Here is a 25,973-nt window from a genome sequence, read left to right as displayed (position 1 = left end):
CTAGTCAGGAATCATGAACTTTTTCTTTTTTCTTTTTAAACGGAATGCTGTCACGATGAACAGGCCATCATTAGTAAATAGCAATGAAGATATATAGAGATGCCTATATTTTGCGCTAAAGTAATTGTTGAATAACACATAAATGTAGGTTTTAAGGCTAGAATGGCATTGTAGTGGACTATAGTGAGAGGCGAGATTGTCTTTCCTTCATTGCGGGACTGCAGGACTAGTCTGGAGATATAGTCGTGGATGATCAGCTTCAGACAGTCAGTGTTTTGGTTCGTACCTGGAGTTTTGCATTATCTCCGCTGTGCACAGCAGCACAGGGGAACTGTCTTTAATATATCCATGGTCGTTTTCAGTTGCTTTCCATGTGCAACACAAAAGTAGCCTACCATGTGTTTGTTTTGGTAATAGCCTACTGCAGGCGCAGCCATGCTGATTCACGTAATCGCGTAGGACAAAATGAAACCAGCCAACGTTAATGGTTTAATGCACGTAGGACCCGCATTTTCAAACTGTCCACAATATGCGACAGACTCGACGGTACTAATAAAACATGCGAGTGATTCTTCTTAGTTGCAGCGCGCTGTGCGACTGCGTGTGTGCATGCGTGCAGAGGAGGGAGGAGGTGACGAGGCGCGCGTGTGACCGTGTGTGCGTGCGTGCAGATGGGAGATTTCACAGCGGTAGATTCGTTACTCAATACATTTAGTGAGCGGATAAAATAACATAAAACAAAATAAAAATATTAAATAGAATTAATAAATGATAAAAGCTCCATTCGAATGGCAATTTTAGCTTTCGAATATATATATATTTTTTAATATTCGAATTTCTTTCATATTATGAAATTCGTTCTGACAGCCCTACTTAGTATTAGAGGTGATATTCCTTATATTCTCCATACAACACATGCTTAGTATTAGAGGTGATATTCCTTATATTCTCCATACAACACATGCTTAGTATTAGAGGTGATATTCCTTATATTCTCCATACAACACATGCTTAGTATTAGAGGTGATATTCCTTATATTCTCCATACAACACATGCTTATAGTATTAGAGGTGATATTCCTTATATTCTCCATACAACACATGCTTAGTATTAGAGGTGATATTCCTTATATTCTCCATACAACACATGCTTATAGTATTAGAGGTGATATTCCTTGCTAACCTTAGGATGCTGTTATCATATTATGTAGCTTTTAACAGTTTCACTCCATAAAACACGTTACCCGCATTTTAATCAAATATTCTTATACGCTCATGCCCAGATTGTTTTTATTACCTTTTAGAGCATATATGCTGAAGTATATTTGGGCTTTTGATCCGTGAAAATCCGGTGAAAATCCGGTGAAAATCCGGTGAAAATCCGGTGAAAATCCGGTGAAAATCCGGTGAAAATCTGCCTCTAAGAGGCAACCCCCGCCCCTGCTTTTAGCGGTTGGAAAAATAGCAGATCTACAAGCTCATATAGCGCAGCACCGTGGAATTGTGGCGCAAATCTTTGAATATATATACTGTATACTCTTACACAGCACATCATGTTTTAACTCAAATAATTTGCCTCCTGGGGGGGGGGGGGGGGGTGTCCCAGGGGGGTCCCTGGAACAACGTATTTTCAGACGGGGGTCGGAAGTGATTTGTGTTTGTGAATGTTTGAGTTCTCCGTTGAACTGTGAAGTCTGTCGGAAGTACCCTCAGATTCTCAATGAATAATAGTAATGAATGGTTGTCTTTTCTAAGGGTTGAGAATGTTCTGTGGTCACAACGAGAGCGGAAGTGCTGACCAGATGTAACTCTTTGCAGAGTAAAAGTCTTGACTAAAGATTTAAAGATGCAGGACAAGTTAAAGATAAGCTTAGTTTATACTATCTCTCTTCGGTATGGATAGTGGCCTGCCGGCGATCATCGAAGAACTTATAGGCAGATGGGGGTGCCAATGGCAGCCCGACCCGGGGGTGAGAAACAGGGATGGGTGATTTAACCCATTCTGACCTGAGATCAGATTCATACGAGGTTTCCACTGGACACACACTGGTCTGATTAACCCCATTCTGACCTGAGATCAGATTCTAAAAATGTCAGTCGTTCTTCGATTTTTCAAAAAACAGCAGATCTACAAGCTCGTAGCGCGCCACTCGGTGGCGCGCTACGAGCTTGTAGATCTGCTATTTTTTCAATAGCTAAAGCACGACATGATGCTAACACCAAAAGGGGTTCCCGTTCAGAATGGGTTAACAGACGGAAGCTGGCTCCTAAATTGGAGACTTTGAACCCGGCGTCTGAGATCCTCAATCTGGGCAGCGAGCAGCCCTTTGGTGTCATCGATGTGGCCGATCACGCTGTCAAAAAATGGAGGTGTCAGCTCCTTCCGTGCCCCATGGGTTGTGACCCGCGTGGTCACAGCACACACACACACACACACACACACACACACACACACACACACACACACACACACACACACACGTCTAATCCAGTAAACATTTGGCCAACCCTCTCAGAGGCCTGCATGTCTATAATCCAGTAATCCACTAGCAGCAGCAGCAGCAGCCGCCACACCATCAATGTCAGCCGGCGGGATCAATACTCTAGTGATCAATACTCTAGTGACTATAGAGTATAGTCTATAGCATAATAATATGTTGCAATGCTTTGCTTTGTATTGCATTGCACTGCACTGTGTCTGCAGCGATGGAAAACCAGAGCTACGGTTGTCCCCGATGCGATCGGGAAATCTTAGCATGCCTGCATGCATGCGTGGATGGATGGGGGGTTTGGATGTTCCGCGGACCCCCCGGGGACCCCCACTCACTTCACATGGGTGTGATTTTTGTGTGTGCTCGTAGTGAGAGTATAGTCAGTCATTGCATTTAGACCAGCGGTTCTCACCAGGCATTCCTACAGAATGCCTCATTTGCATATTTAAAAATGTAGAATTTGTAATACAATAAATCATTGTCTTCGTGTAAGTACTCAATTGGGGACGTTTAATGGCGGCGGTCCCACTGGGAACCAACCGGTGGAAAAGAACTGAACCGGTTCCCACTGGGAACCAACCGGTGGAAAAGAACTGAACCGGTTCCCACTGGGAACCAACCAGTGGAAAATAACTTAACCGGTTCCCACTGGGAACCAACCGGTGGAAAAGAACTGAACCGGTTCCCACTGGGAACCAACCGGTGGAAAAGAACTGAACCGGTTCCCACTGGGAACCAACCGGTGGAAAAGAACTGAACCGGTTCCCACTGGGAACCAACCGGTGGAAAAGAACTGAACCGGTTCCCACTGGGAACCAACCGGTGGAAAAGAACTGAACCGGTTCCCACTGGGAACCAACCGGTGGAAAAGAACTGAACCGGTTCCCACTGGGAACCAACCGGTGGAAAAGAACTGAACCGGTTCCCACTGGGAACCAACCGGTGGAAAAGAACTGAACCGGTTCCCACTGGGAACCAACCGGTGGAAAAGAACTGAACCGGTTCCCACTGGGAACCAACCGGTGGAAAAGAACTGAACCGGTTCCCACTGGGAACCAACCAGTGGAAAAGAACTGAACCGGTTCCCACTGGGAACCAACCGGTGGAAAAGGGGCCTATACCTGAGGTTGAAGCGTGTGCATGGTACTATAGTAGAATAGAATACTGGACAACTCACCCCGGTGAGTTGTCTGAACTTTCCGTGAAGACAACTCACCCCAGAAAGTGAAGACAACTCACCCCAGAAAGTCCAGACAACTCACCCCGGTGAGTTGTCTTCACTTTCTGAGATCATGGCAGGGTGAGTTGTCTTCACTTTCCGTGAAGACAACTCACCCCAGAAAGTGAAGACATCTCACCCCGAAAGTCCAGACAACTCACCCCGGTTGAGTTGTCTTCACTTTCTGACATGGCGGGGCCCGTTGTCCGGACAACTCACCAAAAAGAGTAAAAAGGGTGAGTTGTCTTGTTACCGTAAAACAGACCTATATAAATGATATTCCTCTATACATGAGGTGGAAGCGTGTGCATGCTACTAGTTAGAATAGACCATTATAAATTATATTTTAAATGATACCAGCTCAGTGGCCTTGTGGTTAGAGTGTCCGCCCTGAGACTGGGAGGTCGGGGTTCGATCCCCGGCCGGGTCATACCAAAGACTCTAAATAATGGGACCCAGTGCCTCCCTGCTTGACACTCAGCATCAAGGGTTGGATTGGGGGGTGGGAAGCGAGGACGCTGGCGTCGACTGTTCGCCGCTTCACCTCCCAATGTATGAATGAATGAACCATTGTAAAGCGCTTTGAGCACTTGGAAAAGCGCTATAAAAATGCATTCATTATTATTATTATATTCCTCTACACCTGAGGTGGAAGCGTGTGTGTGCATGCTTGGTTGGTTGGTGGTGAGTGGGATGTATTCGGTATAGTCATGAGAGCAGAGCTTCAAGCTGCGATTTTTTAAATTCATTTCTTAACCTATAAAAGAGTGCATGCCGTGATGTCATTATGCCTCCCTGCAGTCAGTAGATAATAAAATGTATATACCTCTCCCTCCCTCCCTCCCTCCCTCCCTCCCTCCATGCCCAAAACTCTCTCTCTCTCTCTCTCTCTCTCTCTCTCATAGTGTGCCTGAGCAGCAGCATCACAGAGAGAGACCAGACCTCCGTGCGTTGCATTCCTTCCATTCAAGCAGCGCTGCGTGGTGGTGGTGAGTGTGGATGGATGTATGGACGTATAGCCTGCGGACTACTGCATGCTTCCCTTCCTCTCCTCTCTCTGTGTGCCGGTTTTCCACATAGATTCAGCACCGCACCGAGGGGAGTGGACAGCTCCACAGAGCGGATTCAGCACCACCGGGTTAGTGGACAGCTCCACATCCCTCCATCCGGACCCCGTCAATAACACAGACAGCGGCATCAGCAGCAGCCAGCCAGCTCTCGGTCCTCGCGGCATGTGGGGATCTGCTCTTCATGCATGTGAACAGCAGCTCCAGCATGCCTCTTTCAGACTGACACAGAGACCAGAGCCTCCTCCATGCCTCTTTCAGACTGACACCCAGACCAGAGCCTCCTCCATGTTCTCCATGTGACCAGCAGCCTCTTTCAGACTGACACACAGAGACCAGAGCCTCCTCCATGCCTCTTTCAGACTGACACAGAGACCAGAGCCTCCTCCATGCCTCTTTCAGACTGACACCCAGACCAGAGCCTCCTCCATGTTCTCCATGTGACCAGCAGCCTCTTTCAGACTGACACACAGAGACCAGAGCCTCCTCCATGCCTCTTTCAGACTGACACAGAGACCAGAGCCTCCTCCATGCCTCTTTCAGACTGTCACACAGAGACCAGAGCCTCCTCCATGCCTCTTTCAGACTGACACACAGAGACCAGAGCCTCCACCATGCCTCTTTCAGACTGACACACAGAGACCAGAGCCTCCTCCATGCCTCTTTCAGACTGACACACAGAGACCAGAGCCTCCTCCATGCCTCTTTCAGACTGACACACAGAGACCAGAGCCTCCACCATGCCTCTTTCAGACTGACACACAGAGACCAGAGCCTCCTCCATGCCTCTTTCAGACTGACACACAGAGACCAGAGCCTCCTCCATGCCTCTTTCAGACTGACACACAGAGACCAGAGCCTCCTCCATGCCTCTTTCAGACTGACACACAGAGACCAGAGCCTCCTCCATGCCTCTTTCAGACTGACACACAGAGACCAGAGCCTCCTCCATGCTCTCCATGTGACCGGCAGCCTCTTTCAGACTGACACAGAGACCAGAGCCTCCTCCATGCCTCTTTCAGACTGACACAGAGACCAGAGCCTCCTCCATGCCTCTTTCAGACTGTCACACAGAGACCAGAGCCTCCTCCATGCTCTCCATGTGACCAGCAGCCTCTTTCAGACTGACACAGAGACCAGAGCCTCCTCCATGCCTCTTTCAGACTGACACACAGAGACCAGATCCTCCTCCATGCCTCTTTCAGACTGACACACAGAGAGAAGAGAGACCCCAGACCAGAGCCTCCTCCATGCCTCTTTCAGACTGACACAGAGACCAGAGCCTCCACCATGCCTCTTTCAGACTGACACACAGAGACCAGAGCCTCCTCCATGCCTCTTTCAGACTGACACACAGAGACCAGAGCCTCCACCATGCCTCTTTCAGACTGACACACAGAGACCAGAGCCTCCTTCATGCTCTCCATGTGACCAGCAGCCTCTTTCAGACTGACACACAGAGAGGAGAGAGACCCCAGACCAGAGCCTCCTCCATGCCTCTTTCAGACTGACACACAGAGAGAAGAGAGACCCCAGACCAGAGCCTCCTCCATGCCTCTTTCAGACTGACACACAGAGAGAAGAGAGACCCCAGAGCAGAGCCTCCACCATGCCTCTTTCAGACTGACACAGAGACCAGAGCCTCCTCCATGCCTCTTTCAGACTGACACACAGAGACCAGAGCCTCCTCCATGCCTCTTTCAGACTGACACAGAGACCAGAGCCTCCTCCATGCCTCTTTCAGACTGACACACAGAGAGAAGAGAGACCCCAGACCAGAGCCTCCTCCATGCCTCTTTCAGACTGACACACAGAGAGAAGAGAGACCCCAGACCAGAGCCTCCTCCATGCCTCTTTCAGACTGACACACAGAGAGAAGAGAGACCCCAGACCAGAGCCTCCACCATGAGGCTCCTGTTGAGCGTCCTGTACCCCGCCGTGATCTCGCTCACCGTTTTCGGATTATATCCGTCACTGGTGAGTCCATTTATATCATCTATATATCACTCATTCTTGAGATGAGGGACAAAAGTGGAAAAAACATGTCCCACACATAAGAGCCTTATTTTATGTAAAAAATAAATTAATTCATAAAAATAAAAGCACTTGCAAAGTTAAGTGTAATACAGTTGTGTATTATTATGCCCTTAATTTCATTATAATTGTTTTCATATTCCATCTGAATTAGTTAAAAGCAGGCCCTGTACCCAAAAAGGCCTGTATTTAGCCTGTCCCCAGCAAGTGGCCACAATTTCAAACTGCCAAAAAAGTGTCTAATACTGTCACAATCACATAAATATACATACTAAATTAAAGTAGATTGTCAACAACATAGCAAATAATATACACAGTTAATTTTAATTTATATTTTCTATTAAATATCTCATATCAAATGTTCGTCCCACGTCTCCGTCAACTCCGTCAGGTTTTTTTAAAAGTCTTAAATTAATCAGAAAATATTGTCGACAGATTTAGCCTGAAGACTCCTTTTCCAAGTCCCATTTATATTTGTTGCAACAGTGGAGTACCTGGTCTGACAAGCATTCAATTGTTTGATATTTTAAACAAACAATGTTGATAACAATGTGGTCACAGCTTTTACATGTCAACTCCGTCAGGACATTATTATGATCTTTGTTAAGAATTCCAAAATAATGTTTATTATTTTAGTTTAGGGGTTAAGTTTAGCTAACAAAATTAAGCAAAAACAAAATGGCTACATTGTACTAAAGAGGGTTAAGATGAAAACAAATGCCATTTTGTCAACTCCGTCAGACGTCAACTCCGTCAGATTTTGTGTCTGACGGAGTTGACGTGTATCTGACGGAGTTGACAAAAGTGTTCCTAAAACAATAAAATTATTGTTTTTGAATAATGGGCAGTATTCTAATTTGGCACACAGTTAGAGCATGCCTTAAGGAACATTTTTGGCTATGGGGCCATCACAGATTTGTCTCGTGGTGACCATGGCAGCCATATTATAAAAGAGCCGCCACCTGATGTTATTTTACAATAACTCAAGTTCTACACCACCTAGGATCTTGATTCTGGTGACTAAGACCTCATTTTCAAGGATGAGGGATACAGTGGTACAATTTAGACTTTCCCTGTGACCATGGCAGCCATTTTTCAAAATGGCCGCCACCTGCTGTTATTTTACAATAACTCAAGTTCTACACCACCTAGGATCTTGATTCTGGTGACTAATCATACATTTTCAAGGATGTGGGGTACATTGGTAATATTTAGATTTGTCCTGTGACCATAGCAGCCATTTTCTTTTTCAAAATGGCCGCCACCTGCTGTTATTTTACAATAACTCAAGTTTTAGACCACCTAGGATCTTGATTTTGGCGACTAATCATACATTTTAAAAGATGAGAAATACAGTGGTACTATTTAGATTTGTCCTGTGACCATGGCAGCCATTGTTTTTCAAAATGACCACCAACCTGCTGTTATTTTACCAATAACTCAAGTTTTAGACCACCAAGGATCTTGATTCTGGCGACTAATCATTACATTTTCAAGGATGAACTTTCTCTGGGAGAGGTAAGGGCTTATTTCAGGTGCAGGTTGAGTTTCTACTGACAGGACATTAAAAGGAGGTGGGCTTTCTGGCCTTTGACTTGCCCCTTTCAGGTACAGATGCACAGTTTGACTTCACTGGCCACTGCAGGGAACTGTGGGGGAGAAACTTTGGTCTCTTGACACCCCGATTAGGTTCAGGGTTTTTTTTGGTGGAGACTTGCCTTTCATGACATCTTTGCTGCAGCAGTTGATCTCCTTACTGCCAGTGGTGGCACACTCTGGGTCTCTGGGGCATTGTATCTTGGTGGCCTCCTGCCAGTGTTTCTCCATCCTTCTCCTGAGCTCTGTGTTCTGGGGCTCTGTTATAGTCAACTTACATTGTCTTGGCTGGAGATTGCTTTCCTGCAGGGTCCAGCCCAGTCTTTGTGCAGATGGCTGCTGGCCCACCTGGAGGCCCCAACCTCACTTCTTCGGTTGGTGTGATTAGGTGGGGTGGTCTTCCCCAATCAGGATGAGGGGTTTGACCCTTTCAAACTGCAGTCTGGCCAAGTGTCTGTATTTAGTTGTGAGTTTAGATACAGGATACGATTGCTCACCCAGCCCCAGGTGACATGAGGTGAAGGCTCCTTTGATTTGGTAACATTGCTTTGGTTGACATGCTGGGGACACAGAGAAAGACACTGATGCCTTCAGTGTCTGCACATCCTGCCTGATGGTCCTGAAGCCAAATCTTCTGTCTTCAGTCTTTCCCTCACTGTTCACTGCTCACTGTTCACCTCACCGAATTTAGCCCAAGGAGTTTGACCCCTAGTTTGGCCATAGACCCCCTAGTTTGGCCATAGCCACTTGCCCAAATGTGCCGACATGTGCTGACCTCATCACATCTGTGATGATGGCTATGGCCGTTTTTAGCCAACGTAGTGTTTTTTGTGCAAAACTAATGCTTGGAATGGATCCAGAATCATGAAAAGCCCCTAGTTTGACATGCCACATGCTACTTAAAGCATAATGAAATTTAGAACATTTAGCCTTATATTGGTTGTTGATGGTACCCAACTTTCAGCAGCTGTCAAACATGCCCATAGGGTGGTCAAATAGAAACCAATGTGGGATATGTTAGTAGACACCTTTACAAACATTGGTGAAGAAAATTCTTGGTAAGAAATGTATTCACAGATTTTATATTATTCTGATAATATTCCCTGAGTAAATTGGTAAAATAATAGCAGGTCCACCATTTTTGAAAATGTCTACCATCCATGGTCACAGGATAAATCTAAATAGTACAACTGTATTCCTCACCCTTGAAAATGTATGATTAGTCACCAGAATCAAGATCCTAGGTGGTGTAGAACTTGAGTTATTGGGAAATAACAGAAAGTTGGCGGCCATTTTGAAAAATGTCTACCATGGTCAGTGGTCACAGGACAAATCTAAATAGTACCAATGTATCCCACATCCTTGAAAATGTATGATTAGTCACCAGAATCAAGATCCTAGGTGGTGTAGAACTTGAGTTATTGGGAAATAACAGAAAGTTGGCGGCCATTTTGAAAAATGGCTGCCATGTTCACAGGGCAAATCTAAATAGTACCACTGTATTCCTCATCCTTGAAAATGTGGGATTAGTCACCAGAATCAAGATCCTAGGTGGTCTAGAACCTAAATCAGTTAAACTTGTCAACTCCGTCAGATGTTCGTCAACTCCGTCAGACGTTCGTCCCGTGATGTTTTTGTTAATTTCCAAAGAAATAGAAAATTTGCTGTCAAATCTTTTGTGCTTATGTATTGAAACACCAACTGAAATGATACGTAATGATGATTTTTTCTTTTTTTTACATGGTTTTCATGTTATAATATTGAAAATAAAGGTTGAAATGACGGTTTTGAGAAATTGGATATTTCATAATAGTGTGATATTGGAACAAAATAATATTAAAAGATTTGTATTACTTAACTTGATTACTGAAAGCCATTATAAGATAACTGAGGACTTTATATTATTGTTGAAATGATAAAATTCAATTAAAAGGGATTTTAGTGTGTCTGACGGAGTTGACATGAATCAGGTATTAAGTGCATAAATGTCCCATTTTAGAAAGAAATGTTATGCGAAAAACCTGTTCCTTCTCAAGATTGGTAGTTGAGACCTGTGTCTACAAATACATCTATTTGATTTGAATGTATCTTAAAAAAAAAAAAAATCCAGTTTGAAAAAGGTTTTGTCCCTTATCTCAAGAATGGGTGATATACTATTATTTTGATTATTCTTTTTTTAGTTTTTTTTTACTGGTGGCCTTATTTATATATACACACACACACACACACACACACACACACACACACACACACACACACACACACACACACACACACACACACACACACACACCTGCATGCATGCATGTCATCTTTTTCCCCATAATCTATAATGACGGATCTGCATGGAATTAGTTGTAGTTCATGATGTGTCGCATTAACAAGATATGAGGTCAACTAGTGTGTTTGTTTGTTGTGGAATTGTCTGCATAATTATAAACCATACGGTGTTTTCCAGGACAGCATGGACGTAAAAATCTGATTATTTTGTATATGTATAATCATAATAATAATAATAACACTTTATTTGTATAGCACCTTTCATGACATGAAATGCAGCTCAAAGTGCTTTACAGAAAAATGTAGAATAAAAGAAAAGCAAGGCAACGACATTGAAAAACAAGCAGTAATGCAATACAGTGAGGACATGAATAACAAAAATATGCAACACAACTGACCATTTTGCAGCCAAAACAACCAAAACAACGAAAAACCGAGGAAATACACTATTAGCCCACTATAGATTATTGTATTAACATGTATCGGCTATTCAAGTGATATGAATACAATTATTATGCATGCAGGAGATGATTTGGGGGTCTTGTGTCTGTCTAACTTCATAACATGTCATGGCGCCTACTTTATACGTTTTATACGTGTGGCTATATATGTTGAAATATTGAATATGCATAATGTCATAATCGTGTCGTGGCTGAACGTTCTAGCATTGATTAATAATTGAATATTATGTAAATTAGCGTCCACTAACCTGGGGGTGCTGAATATGTGTCCGTGGAGCTGTCCACTAACCTGGTGGTGCTGAATATGCTATGTGGAGCTTTCCACTAACCTGGTGGTGCTGAATATGCTATGTGGAGCTGTCCACTCCCACGGTGGTGCTGAATATGCTATGTGGAGCTGTCCACTAACCCGGGGGTGCTGAATATGTGTCCGTGGAGCTGTCCACTAACCCGGGGGTGCTGAATATGCTATGTGGAGCTGTCCACTAACCTGGTGGTGCTGAATATGTGTCCGTTGGAGCTGTCCACTAATAACAAAATAAATCGTTCAATAATAATCGTTCAAAGGTTTTTTTTATGATCCTTAGGGTCATCCAAATAACACATTTAAAACATGTTTATTATACTTTTGGATCATTTAGGGGTTGAACGTTGGTTCCTTTGAACACCTATAAGGCAAACATTTAAATTTTAATCATGCTTCAAGTAGCATAGAACACACTAGGGGTTATTCGTGATTCTGAATAAATTCTGAAGCATTCGTTTTGCACCATGAAAAAACACTCCTTGGGCTGAAAACGGCCACAGCCGTCTTCACAAATGTGATGAGGTCAGCACATTTGGGCCACAAGTGGCCACAATTTACAGTTTAGGCATTTAGCAGACACACACACACACACACACACACGCACACGCACACGCACACGCGCACACACACGCACACACACACACACACATCCCATTGTTGTACTAGTAGGTAGTAATAGTACTAGTAGTAATAAGATAAGTAGTAGAGCGTCGCAGTCCCGCCCCTTTTCATGACGACGCGCAGACACCAGGCCCAGGCATGTATTTTGATAGAGTTGGTTGGACAGAGAGAGAGAGAGAGAGAGAGAGAGAGAGAGAGAGAGAGAGAGAGAGGTGTTGGTTGGACTGATCATCCTCATCATGAGAGAGAGAGAGAGAGAGAGAGAGAGGTGTTGGTGTTTAATGATTACTAATTGGATCACAGGTCACACACACACCCTCGGCAGGGATGCGATCGATCACAGACGCACCAGACAATGAGCGGCCGGCCGGGCGGGCAGTGTGAGATTATGTACAGTATATACAGTAACACTGGCTCATTGCTTTGTAATGTCAGGGACCCCCACATTTACACTGATTATAGCCCCGAGGATCTGCAAGCTCATAGGAGCGCCACCGAGGATCTATATACAAGTAGATCTACAAGCTCATAGGAGCGCCACCGAGGATATATACAAGCAGATCTACAAGCTCATAGCGCGGCACTCGGTGCCGCGCTATGAGCTTGTAGGTCTGCTGTTTTTGAACAATCGTCAAAATGTGGCACAAATCTTTGAATATATATTCTTTCAGAGTGAGCGTTTTTAACTCTAATCTTTGCTTCTGTGGGGGGGGGGGGGGGGGTCCCTGGAACTACATATTTTCAGATGGGGGGCCAATTAATTACATATATTTTTGCGGGTCCTTGACATGAAAATGTTTGAGAACGACTGACATTAGAAACATAGGGTTTTTTTTCCCAGAAAACTGTCAGGATTTAGAAGACTTTCGTCCTCAGGTCTGAATGGGTTAAGTTATTTCTGAATTCTGGCCATTTACAGTATACTTATATAACAGAGTATTTCTACATTGCAGTATTGATACTTTTACTCAAGTATACAAAATGTGAGTATTCTTTCCGCCGCTGTACAGATGAGAAGAGGCTCTGTTCCACAACATGCCTGTAGCTGTCACTGACACGAGGCCCCTAATTATAACGAATGGCAAGGCAAGGCACGCACGCACGCACGCACGTGCACACGCACACAGGTGCACACGCACGTGCACACACACACACACACACACACACACACACACACACACATGTTTTCCGCTAAACTTACAAAGATTTGTATACTGTGACTGCTACTGTGGCTCAGGAGGTATAGAGCAGGTCGTCCAATGATCCCTGTGGGTCGGCGGTTCGAATCCCGGCTCCTCCTCCTTCGGTCCTACATGTCGAAGTGTCCTTGGGCAAGACACTGAACCCCACATTGCTCCCGATGTGCTGGTTGGTCTATGAGTGGGTGCATGTAATGCACACATGTAAAGCGCCTTGGTTAAAGGATAGTTCCATACTAAAAGGCTTTCTTACCTTTCTTTGACCAAAGAGGTCCAGGTGTTATTTTGTGCAAAAGCTCCTTATTGGCTATTTGCCCTACCATAAGCCCTAAATGAATTGCATTGAATTGAGTGGGAATTGAATGGGGGCTATGGGGTGTTGTGCTAATTCGCTTATTTCCATCGCTCAAAATTATAATTTCTTTGTATATATCCTCTCTTCATAATGTAAATAATATCCCAAGCGGCACACTTTACTACTTCTTTAGATGGAAATAAGCGAACTAGCATAACACCCCATAGCCCCATTCAATTCTCATGCAATGCAATGCAATTCATTGAGGGCTTATGGTAGGGGAAATAGCCAATAAGGAGCTTTTGCACGAAAAAAACACCTGGACCTCTTTGGTGGGGACGTAACGACTACAAAGAAATGTAAGAAAGATAAGAAAGCATTCTAGCATGGAATTCTCCTTTAAAGGCGCTATATAAATGCACCATTCACCATTTGTTATGTTTTCTCTCCTTCCAGCTAGCATCATATTATTATTATTATTATTATTAGGATGACATCTTCCATTTAGTTTAGGGGCGATCTCTTGTCCACTGTATATAGTCCACCTATACGTAACATTTTTAGTCTATTTTTTAAAATTCGTTGACAAAATTGTCAATATATTTTTCGTCTTAGTTTTAGTCGAGGAAAACAACACTTCTGCTGCACACACCCTGTATTGGCCTGAATGTGTAAGACTATATGGAAATGGTCTATTTGACATCCAATGTTCTTTTTTCCCCACAAATTAGTCTTAACCCATTCTGAACGGGAACCCGTTTTGGTGTTATAGCATCATGTTATGCTTTAGCTATTGAAAAATAGCAGATCTACAAGCTCGTAGCGCGCCACCGAGTGGCGCGCTACGAGCTTGTAGTTCTGCTATTTTGTTGAAAAATCGAAGAATGACTGACATTTGTGTAGAATCTGATCTCGGGTCAGAATGAGGTTAATCAGACCTAGTGTGTTTCCCAGTAGTGGAAACCTCGTGTGAATCTGATCTCAGGTCAGAATGGGTTAATGGGTGTCGTCTTGTACTCGGCACAATGCGGTAATTACGGTATTCTCTCTCTCTCTCTCTCTCTCTCGCTCTCTCTCTCTCTCTCTCTCTCTCTCTCTCTCTCTCTCTCTCTCTCTCTCTCTAATTATGAGACACTTTCAAACTCACTTATCACCACATATAGAGGTTATTATTACCATAGTTACAATGACTTGTCTTCGGTTTAATGGTACCCCCCCCCCCCCCCCCCCCCCTCCACCCCCCTCCCATTTATGGATGAATGATTCCTGACTACCATAATAGTGTTGTATGGAGTAATTACCTCTCTCTCTCTCTCTCTCTCTCTCTCTCTCTCTCATAGCAACAGCATGGTGTCTCTATCATAATGATACACAGACCTCCTGGATATCAGTAAAAGTGTTTATTAATGTTCATACAATACAGTAGAACACGAGTTCACTCAGAACGCCTCACGAGAACACCTAGTGTTCAAATTCTAAACACCTATATATAATATGACTGACTTTGATTGTAAAAACTAAACACGTTTATGTGTTTAAAAAGTGTTACAGGCGATTAAACATGTTCTTCTGTTTATAATCTAAACACTGTGACACGTTTAAAAAGTGTTACAAATTATGTGTTTAAAACTGTTTATAACCTAAACGCTGGGGTTTAGTAGAAACATGAGGGTTTCTCATGTTTCAAGACATTTTAGTAGAATCTGGTCTCGGGAAGAACAGTAGTTGAGTAAATGTATTTAGTTACTGTACGTTCCACCACCAAATACTGGTCCCAGCACGCACTAAATGGGCAGAGGAGACACACACACACACACACACACACACACACACACACACACACACACACACACACACACACACACACACACACACGCACCGCACGTAGATCGTATAACAAAATGTGCAGAATTATCTGTTCCATCTCAGGCCGGGGTCAGGAGAGCCACAGAGAGGTGGCTGGCCTCGGTGAATTTAACCCATTTTGGGCGGGAACCCCTTTTTGTGTTTTTAACTATAAGCATTATGTTATATACTTTAGCTATTGAAAAATAGCAGACCTATACAAGCTCGTAAGCGCGCCACCGAGTGGCGCGCTTACGTAGGTTCTGCTTGAAAAGTCGTGAAGATGTGGCACGAACCATGGACTGTTCTTTCAGAGCGACTGATTTTAACTCGAATCTTTGCTTTCTGGAGGGTCCTCTGGAACAACATATATTCAGATGGGGGGGTCCCCTGGAACAACATATATTCAGATGGGGGGTCCCTGCAGAACAACATATATTCAGATGGGGGGTCCCTGGAACAACACATATTCAGAAGGGGGGTCCCTGCAGAACAACATATATTCAGATGGGGGGTCCCTGCAGAACAACATATATTCAGATGGGGGGTCCCTGGAACAACATATATTCAGATGGTGGGTCCCTGGAACAACATATATTCAGATGGGGGGTCCCTGGAACAACATATATTCAGATGGGGGGTCCCTGGAACAACATATATTCAAATGGGGGGTCCCTGCAGAACAACATATATTCAGATGGAGGGTCCTCTGGAACAACACATATTCAGATGGGGGGGTCCCTGGAACAACACATATTCAGATGGGGGGTCCCTGGAACAACACATATTCAGATGGGGGGGTCCCTGGAACAACACATATTCAGATGGGGGGTCCCTGGAACAACACATATTCAGATGGGGGGTCCCTGGAACAACATATATTCAGATGGGGGGTCCTCTGGAACAACATATATTCAGATGGGGGGTCCCTGCAGAACAACATATATTCAGATGGGGGTCCTCTGGAACAACATATATTCAGATGGGGGGTCCCTGGAACAACATATATTCAGATGGGGGGTCCCTGGAACAACATATATTCAGATGGGGGGTCCCTGTAACAACATATATTCAGATGGGGGGTCCCTGTAACAACATATATTCAGATGGGGGGTCCCTGGAACAACATATATTCAGAAGGGGGGTCCTCTGGAACAACATATATTCAGATGCGGGGTCCCTGGAACAACATATATTCAGATGGGGGGTCCCTGCAGAACAACATATATTCAGATGGGGGGTCCCTGGAACAACATATATTCAGATGGGGGGTCCCTGGAACAACATATATTCAGATGGGGGGTCCCTGGAACAACATATATTCAGATGGGGGGTCCCTGGAACAACATATATTCAGATGGGGGGTCCTCTGGAACAACATATATTCAGATGGGGGGTCCCTGGAACAACATATATTCAGATGGGGGGTCCCTGGAACAACATATATTCAGATGGAGGGTCCTCTGGAACAACACATATTCAGAAGGGGGGTCCCTGCAGAACAACATATATTCAGATGGGGGGTCGGCGGCCAGTTACTATATAATTTGTGGAGTCCTTGACATGAAATATTGAGTGATAATATAGGCCTATAGAAACATGAGGTATTTCAGAAAACTGTCAGAATGTAGAAAACATATTTTTTTAAGTTCGACGTCAGGCCTAAATGGGTTAATCTCTCCTGAAGCCGCTGGGCTCCCAGCGCTGAACCCTTAGAAGGGCCACAGAGAGCAATGTGGAATAAATGCAGTCAGCAGGTTTTTGTGCTTTAACACATTCTGACCTGAGATCAGATTCATACGAGAGAGTATGTTTAGTTGTCTCCACCAGGCCGAAGGCATGGGGAGAGAGTATGTTTTATTGTCTCCACCAGGCCGAAGGCATGGGGAGAGAGTATGTTTAGTTGTCTCCACCAGGCTGAAGGCATGGGGAGAGAGTATGTTTAGTTGTCTCCACCAGGCCGAAGGCACGGGGAGAGAGTATGTTTAGTTGTCTCCACCAGGTTGAAGGCACGGGGAGAGAGTATGTTTAGTTGTCTCCACCAGGTTGAAGGGATGGGGAGAGAGTATGTTTAGTTGTCTCCACCAGGCCGAAGGCACGGGGAGAGAGTATGTTTAGTTGTCTCCACCAGGTTGAAGGGATGGGGAGAGAGTATGTTTAGTTGTCTCCACCAGGCCGAAGGCACGGGGAGAGAGTATGTTTAGTTGTCTCCACCAGGCCGAAGGCATGGGGAGAGAGTATGTTTTATTGTCTCTCAAATCTTTGAATATATATTCTTTCACAGCGAACGTTTTTCTTAACTAAAATCTCACTGCAGGAACAACATATTTTCAGATGGGGGTCGGTGGCCAATTACATATACAGTTTCTTGACGTGAACTATTGAGCACCACTCATCTAGAATCATAAGGTATTTAATATTGAGCACCACTCATCTAGAATCATAAGGTATTTAATATTGAGCACCACTCATCTACAATCATACGGTATTTAATATTGAGCACCACTCATCTAGAATCATAAGGTATTTCAGAAAACTGTCAGGATTTAGACTTTCGACGTCGGGCCTAAAATGTGTTAAAACACCAATAGTTTAGGGAGGCTGGTCATTGGTTTACAGCCCCCCCCCCCCCCCTCCCCCCCTCCATGTGTATTCATCCCACGTCCCTCCCCTCCCCTCTCGTATAGCTATTTTTTATTCGGACAGTTTTGATTGATGAACTCACAATAAATCATCCGTTTAGGTGCTTTTTTCCTTCTGAATAAATATAAAATAAGTAAGTTGTGCACGCTGGCTGGCTGGCTGGCTGGCAGCACAGCTTTTATCCTAAACCTGCAGAGAACAGATTCTACTACAAATATCTTCTGAATCCCTGACGGGTTTCTGCAAAACCCTATGTTTCTGTATCGGTCGTTCTCACAGGGTTAAAACCCTATGTTTCTGTATCGGTCGTTCTCAAACCTTTTCATGTCAAGGATCTCCCTAAAATATAATGTAACTCTGAAAATACGTTGTTCCAGGGACCCCCCCCCCTTCTTCCCCATAATCAAAGAATTGTGTTAAAAAAATGTTCACTCTGAAAGAATATATATTCAAAAGATTCATGCCACATTTTCACGATTTAAAAAAAATAGCAGATTTTTTTTTCAAAAATAGATCTACAAGCCACATTTTTCGCGGTTTTTCAAAAAGCATATATAATATAGCAGATCTACAAGCTTGTACTGTAGATCTGCTATTTTTTTAATATCTAAAAGTACAACATGCTTAAAAACACCAAAAGGGGTTCCCGTCCAGAATGCGTTATGGTAAAGGGATTTAATTCCAAGTCACCCCCCCCCCCCCCCCCAATAACTAGTTTTATTTAGTTGCGTTCCTAAGCCAATCGTTGGAGGGCTCCCTGTGGACAGAGCATTAGGGAGCTGGTCATCAACGATTAGCATAATTATAGGAATGCTACAAATAAATCCATTCATTCTCTAGTCTCTCCGTAGGGGGTGATCGGGTGGTTCAATCCTACTGTTGTTTTGTTTAAAACAGCTGGTCAAACATAACCTTTGTTATTATGAAATACGTATATATTCATTTTTCATCCAATTACATTTTAAAATTGAATTGAATTGACGAGCTCACAATGCGTCACACCGTGGTGCGTTGTGATCTTGCAGATCAGCCATTTTGAAATGTCCAACGCTCATGTGGCCCCTAGACCAGGTTTCCCCAATGAATTTACCTCAAGGGCCATATTTTGATTATACGGTACCAGGTCTGGGGGGCCGAGTCGGCACGCGCGAGGTCGAGGTCTTTTGCCCATTTGAAAAGGACCCCCAGTTTGACATGCAGAGGCTACGGACCCCCATTTAATGCCATTTATATCTGGGACCCCCTAAAATAAAAAAAAAGGGGGAGCGCTTCGCGGGCCGCAGATTGCCCACGGGCCGCTAATTGGGGAACCCTGCTGTTAGACTGTATAGTCACTTATTTTGGGGGTGCGTGCGTGCGTGCGTGCGTGCGTGCGTGCGTGCGTGCGTGCGCGCGCGCTTTGACCATTTTGGAACTGGCATGTACAAATTTGACCACAGCCTGGAAGAGGCATTCCTTATACGTCTTGAATGAGTCCGTTTGATGAGGGCTAGGTGCACAGAAAAATGACATACCAAAAGATCTCCATCGTTGCCAAAGGTTTATTTCAAAGGTTTCCAAAAATAATGTTCCAAAAAAAAAGCCTCAGGAAAAAATACTTCACAAAAATAAAATATAACTTTCAAATAAAATGCAATTAACAAAATTAAATGACAAGCTTAAATTCAAGCCTCCAGTGTGGACATTACCAGTCCCTACACTGTCCTATAGGGCAGAGCTTCCCGCATTGTGCCCCCTCTCCCCATGTCTCACCATGGACTGACTACATGCACAACTCAAACTCAGGCCTCTCACTAGTGGCCCGTACCATCTGTCTAGAGACAGGTTTCCCCAAAACATTCACTTACACAACTAGTGAACATGTAACCAAGAAAACATTTCAAAACATTTACAGTATACTTGTCAATCCTAAAATAATTAACAACCAGGTTTTAAACAACCCGTCTCGTTGTAACCATACTAAATAGTATGTATTACCAGACCCATGCACCCCTGCAACATGGTGCAACCCAATTGAATCCTCCACCTATAAAAGGAGCAGTGGATTCAGTAGTGACTCTTTTGTGAAACTTTGACCAGGAAATGAGGATGGTGTGAGTAGTGGGTGTTTTGAGTTATCATTACTATGTTGTCAAACTGTTGGACTTTGAAAGGAATAAAAGCATGTTTGACCAACCAATTGTCTCTGTCCAAATGATGAAATGAAATGAATGAATATATGCATATAAAACGGTAGAAGTCAAGATCAACTGATTGCTAACTTAGCCGGCATAGTTAAACAGCAAACTGTTGGATAATGACTGAATACTGACATGTGGGAATACTGAGTATGAAATGAGGTTATGCCAAACAGAAGATGAAAAACAATTAAACATGTGTGGCTCAAGAGGAAAAGTGAGAAAGCATTCTGTCTTTATCACAATGCTTATATTTAACCCATTTTGGGCGGGAACCCCTTTTTGGCGTTTGAAGCAGTTCTAGCAGACCTACACGTTCATAGCGCGCGACCGAGTGGCGCGCTATGAACGTGTAGGTCTGCTATTTCTTTTGGAAAAATCGTAAAATTGCGGCACAAATCTTTGAATAGGTATATATATATATATATATATATATATATATATATATATATATATATATTCTTTCAGAGGGAACTTTTTTATTTATTTTTTGACGCCAAGTCTAAATGGTTTAAAGGCTAAACTGTGTGTGCGTGTGCGTGTGTGTGTGTGTGTGTGCGTGTGCGTGTGTGTGTGTGTGTGTGCGTGCGTGCAGACCATCGGTCCTAAGGAGGGCTGGCAGGTGTACAGCTCAGCGCAGGACGCAGACGGCCGCTGCATCTGCACCGTGGTGGCGCCGGAGCAGACGCTCTGCTCCAGAGACGCCAAGAGCAGACAGCTGAGACAGCTGCTGGAGAAGGTATGCGCACGCACACACACACACACACACACACACACACACACACACACACACACACACACACACACACACAGCAGACAGGCTACAGAGGCGTGCCTCCAGTATATCTGTGTACACGCAGAGGGCAAACTCTCCGGTGACACAGGCATGAAATTGGCTTGAGAGATCCAGCATGGAAAAGCAAACGGCACATCTTATCTTATCGCCTTCTGATGGCTTTACACGGATCATTGTGTACATTACTGTACCATCTTCTTCCCCTTTATATTATTAGACATGAATCCACGTGTTTAATCTGCGTCCCTGACTGCGTTCTCTATCACGATACAATGAGGTGTTTCAGTTTCAGTTTCTGAAAATGCATTTTCTGTTCAACCGTAACTGTACAGTCGAATTACACAAAACAGATAACACAAAACAGATAACACACACACAGACAACACACAAAACAGATAACACACACACAGACAACAAACACACAGACAAGACACACACAGACAACACACACACAGACAACACACACACACACACAGATAACACACACAGACAACACACACACAGACAACACACACACACAGACAACACACACACAGACAACACACACACACACAGAACACACACACACAGAACACACACACACAGACGACACAAAAAGCCCCATGCAGGGAGGGGCTCGTTTCCATCGTGGCATACCTTTTTTTGAATACTCAATTAATCAAGTCCCCCCCCCGCCCCCCGTCCCCCAGGTGCAGAACATGTCCCAGAGCATCGAGGTTCTCAACCTGCGTACCCAGAGAGACTTCCAGTACGTCATCAAGATGGAGAACCAGATGAAAGGCCTCAGGTCAAAGTTCAGGCAGATCGAGGACGACAGGAAGACCACCATGGCTAGGAACTTCCAGGTATGCGTGCGTGTGTGTGTGTGTGTGTGTGTGTGTGTGTGTGTGTGTGTGTGTGTGTGTGTGTGTGTGTGTGTGTGTGTGTGTGTGTGTGTGTGTGTGTGTGTGTGTGTGTGTGTGTGTGTGTGTGTGTGTGTGTGTGTGTGTGTGTGTGTGTGTGTGTGCACGTGTGCGTGCGTGCGTGTGTGTGCGTGCGTGCGTGCGTGCGTGTGTGCACTAGGTATGTGGAAAATAATCGATACGTATCGATACACATCGATTATGACGTGCGCGATGCGAGTGAATCGGTTCATTCACTGTGTATCGGTAAAGTTGACGGGTGAAATCTCGATGCATCGTTCGCGGAGTGCTTTCATCGGTAAAATCCGTGGTTGCGCACCATTTTTTCATGGTAAATTTCACCCTATCCTGTGTTTCCGAGGCGCATTCAACGTACCATCAGAAAAGGAAGAAAAGAAAAGGTCTCTCGCAGGCACACACAGGGCGCGTTCGAAAATAGCGCACTGAGCCCACTGTGTAATGCAAACTAATAGGAGTGTGCTCCGGTGTGGTATTTCCGAACGCGCCCACAGTCAGTGAACAGAAGCTACCGTACGACGGTGCAGAGTAGTCATTGAGACAACAAACAGACTCAGACTATAAAGAGCACCCGCGACTAACAGAAGTGAGCCCCACGCATTAAACGAGAAGCACCACCTTTACTCTTATATAAAATAACCGCCGATCGTCTATTTTCAAATACCAATACTTTTGGTACTTTTACTCAAGCACATTTCTTAATATTCAGACTTGAACCTTTATCAGAGTATTTCTATATATCAGTATTGATACTTTTACTTACAAGTAAGTACAAAAAATGTTTTCCACCACTGGCCCTGATCCAGAAAGCTTTGCTTTTTAAAGAGTCTGCTTTTATTTCCTACAAGGATTTATTTTTATTTCTTTTATTATTGCAGCATAAATAATGTACATTTAGCTAATTACATTTTATGGCAGGTTGGCGATAATAAACTTCAGGCTATAATAATCCTGCTGAAACCCCACGTGATACATTGTAACTCTCCTCAATTAAAAAACGTGATACAGTTCAAGAACCAAATTAAAGGGACACTTCACCCTTTTTGCTTAAAGAAATATATGGTAATGACATACAGGAGCTTTAGAACACTTTCCTAGGGGGTCTTTATGTGTGTAATATTTGGTTTTAGATATTTTAGATTGTAGCAGTGAGCCCGGTGTCTCTGATGTCATGGACACTGGGCTCACTTACTCCCTGGACTACATGTTGTGGTCTCAGTAAAGTAAAGACAGACCTCCCCCCTATCCACAAGGAGGAGCAGTGCACCAACGTATTATGGGAATTGTAGTCCAGGTTATGCTTTAGCTATTGAAAAATAGCAGATCTACAAGCTCATAGCGCGCCACCGAGTGGCGCGCTACGAGCTTGTAGGTCTGCTATTTTGGAAAAATCGAAGAACGACTGACATTTTTAGAATCTGATCTCAGGTCAGAATGGGTTATAATCAGACCAGTGTGTGTCCTAGTGGAAACCTCGTATGAATCTGATCTCAGGTCAGAATGGGTCAATCAGACCAGTGTGTGTCCTAGTGGAAACCTCGTATGTGAATCTGATCTCAGGTCAGAATGGGTTAAACATCTAACTAATCCACATGTCCCCGCCGCCACCAGGAGCTCACGGACAAGATGGAGGAGCTGAAGCCTCTGATCCCGGTGCTGGAGCAGTACAAGACGGACGCGGCGGTCATCTCCCGCTTCAAGGAGGAGGTCCGCAACCTGTCGGCGGTTCTGACCGCCATCCGGGACGAGCTGGGCGCCTCCGACTACGACACGCTGTACCAGCGCGTGCTGCGCCTGGACACGCGTCTGCGCAGCTGCATGGGCAAGCTAAGTGAGTGGTAAAACCAACCGACTGTCCGTCTGCGCTGCAGCTGCATGGGCAAGTTAAGTGAGTGGTTAACCAACAGCTGGCTGCGCAGCTAAATGCGCAAGCTAAGTGAGTGGTAAACCAATTAACAGCTGTCTGCGCTGCAGCTGCATGGGCAAGCTGAGTGAGTGGTAAACCAACCGACTGCGCTGCAGCTCTATGCACAAGCTGAGTGAGTGGTAAACCAACCGACTGCACTGCAGCTCCATGCACAAGCTGAGTGAGTGCTAAACCAACTGACTAGCTGCGCAGCTGCATGCGCAAGTTAAAGGGACATTTCACGCTTTTTGCATAAAAATATATGTTAATGTCGTTTAGAAGATTTAGAACACTTTCCTGGGGGTCTTTGTGTGTGTAATAATATGTGGTTTTAGATATTTTAGATTGTAGCAGTGAGCACAGTGTCTCTGATGTCATGGACACTGGGCTCACTTACTTCCGGGACTACAATTCCCATAATACTTTGGTGCACTGCTCCTCCTTGTGGATAGGGCTGTCTTACTGAGACATGTAGTCCTGTGTGTGTGTGTGTGTGTGTGTGTTTTTTTTTCTTCGTTTACAGAGGGCGACCAAACTCTCTCTGGTGACACGGGCATGAAATTGGCTTTGAGAAATCTTAAAGGCACTTTAAGTTAAGACGCTTCAAGACGTTAAGACACCTTAACTGTTTCATGTTCAAGGACCCACAAATTTGCCACTGATGAGCCCGGGACCCCCATTTGACAAAAGATGATATGCCATACAGGGAGGGACCCCCATAAGAGAATATTATGTCACACATTCACACACCGACGGTGGCGAGCTCACACCGACCGCCTCACTGGAGACAGTGTGGGGTTCAGTGTCTTCTTGCCCCAAGGACACTTCCACATGTGGACAGGAGGAGGCAGTGTGGGGTTCAGTGTCTTCTTGCCCCAAGGACACTTCCACATGTGGACAGGAGGAGGCAGTGTGGGGTTCAGTGTCTTCTTGCCCCAAGGACACTTCCACATGTGGACAGGAGGAGGCAGTGTGGGTTTCAGTGTCTTCTTGCCCAAGGACACTTAATTCCACATGTAGGACAGGAGGAGGAGGAGCCGGGAATCGAACTGCTGCCGACCCAGGGATCAGTGGACGACCTAAAAAAATATAAATACATAATTTCCTCTGATAAGTCCTAGTTGTAAAAAGTATAGTAGTAAGGTGGAAATCTCTTTTTTTGCAAGTATACAAATTAATCCGGTTTTTACAGGGTTAATAGAGCACGTCTTTTATTGCTGCATTTCTTTTGTTTGTGTGTGTGTGTGTGTGTGTGTGTGTGTGTGTGTGTGTGTGTGTGTGCGCGCGCGCGTGCGCATGTGTGTGTGTGTGTGTGTGTGTGTGTGTGTGTGTGTGTGTGTGTGTGTGTGTGTGTGTGTTTTAACAGCGTGTGGTAAACTAATGAAGATCACCGGCCCGGTCACCGTAAAGACCTCCGGGACGCGGTTTGGGGCGTGGATGACGGACCCTCAGGCGTCCACCAGCAACGACCGGGTGAGTTATCGCCTCGACCAATTCTGACCTGAGATCAGATTCATACCAGGTTTCCACTGTGGACACACACACTGGTCTGATTAACCCCATTCTGACCTGAGATCAGATTCTATATACTAATGCCTTCTGAATCCTGATAGTAGATAGAAAGATAGTAGATAGAAATACCCTATGTTTCTATGTGTCAGTCGTTCTCAAACATTGTCATGTCAAGAAATAAATGTAATTGGCCGCCGACCCCCATCTGAAAATATGTTGTTCCAGGGACCCCCAGGGATCCCCAGGGACCCCCCTCCCCCAGGGACCCCCAGGGACCCCCCCCCCCCAGAGCCGCGACGTAAAGATACCCGGAAGTAAAGATTTGAGTTCAAAACGTTCACCCTGGAAGATTATATATTCAAAGTTTTGCACCATGACATTTTCACGATTTTTCAACAATAGCAGATCTACAAGCTATAGAGCTACGAGCTCGAGCTACGAGCTTGTAGATCTGCTATTTGTCACTGCTATTTTTCAACTTGGACACTCAGGCATGAAGGAAGCATGAGTTCAAGTCCGTTGCTCTCCCCTTGTCCCCCATATATGGGGACTAGGTTGGTCTCCCCTTGTCCCCCATATATGGGGACTAGGTTGGTCTCCCCT

General features: G+C 44.7%; 1 protein-coding gene across 1 annotated transcript in view; it reads left to right on the top strand.

Moving 5' to 3' along the window:
* Positions 1-6,672: 6,672 nt before the first annotated feature.
* The window catches only part of LOC308336170 (noelin-3-like), a gene marked incomplete at its 3' end in the record, with an annotated part of 24,177 nt that continues 4,876 nt past the window's right edge, over positions 6,673-25,973 (top strand). The window contains exons 1-5 of the mRNA XM_080793457.1: positions 6,673-6,755; positions 20,832-20,975; positions 21,722-21,877; positions 23,564-23,783; positions 25,225-25,331. Of these exons, the coding sequence (XP_080649583.1) occupies positions 6,684-6,755; positions 20,832-20,975; positions 21,722-21,877; positions 23,564-23,783; positions 25,225-25,331 (699 nt within the window). The 5' untranslated portion in view covers positions 6,673-6,683. The remainder of the gene's footprint in view (positions 6,756-20,831; positions 20,976-21,721; positions 21,878-23,563; positions 23,784-25,224; positions 25,332-25,973) is intronic.

Source organism: Protomyctophum bolini, assembly GCF_963924005.1.
Source record: "Protomyctophum bolini genome assembly, chromosome: 21".
Taxonomy (NCBI): Eukaryota; Metazoa; Chordata; class Actinopteri; order Myctophiformes; family Myctophidae; genus Protomyctophum; species Protomyctophum bolini.
The sequence above is the reverse complement of the archived record's forward strand: the minus strand, read 5'-3'. Positions and strand labels throughout refer to the sequence as shown.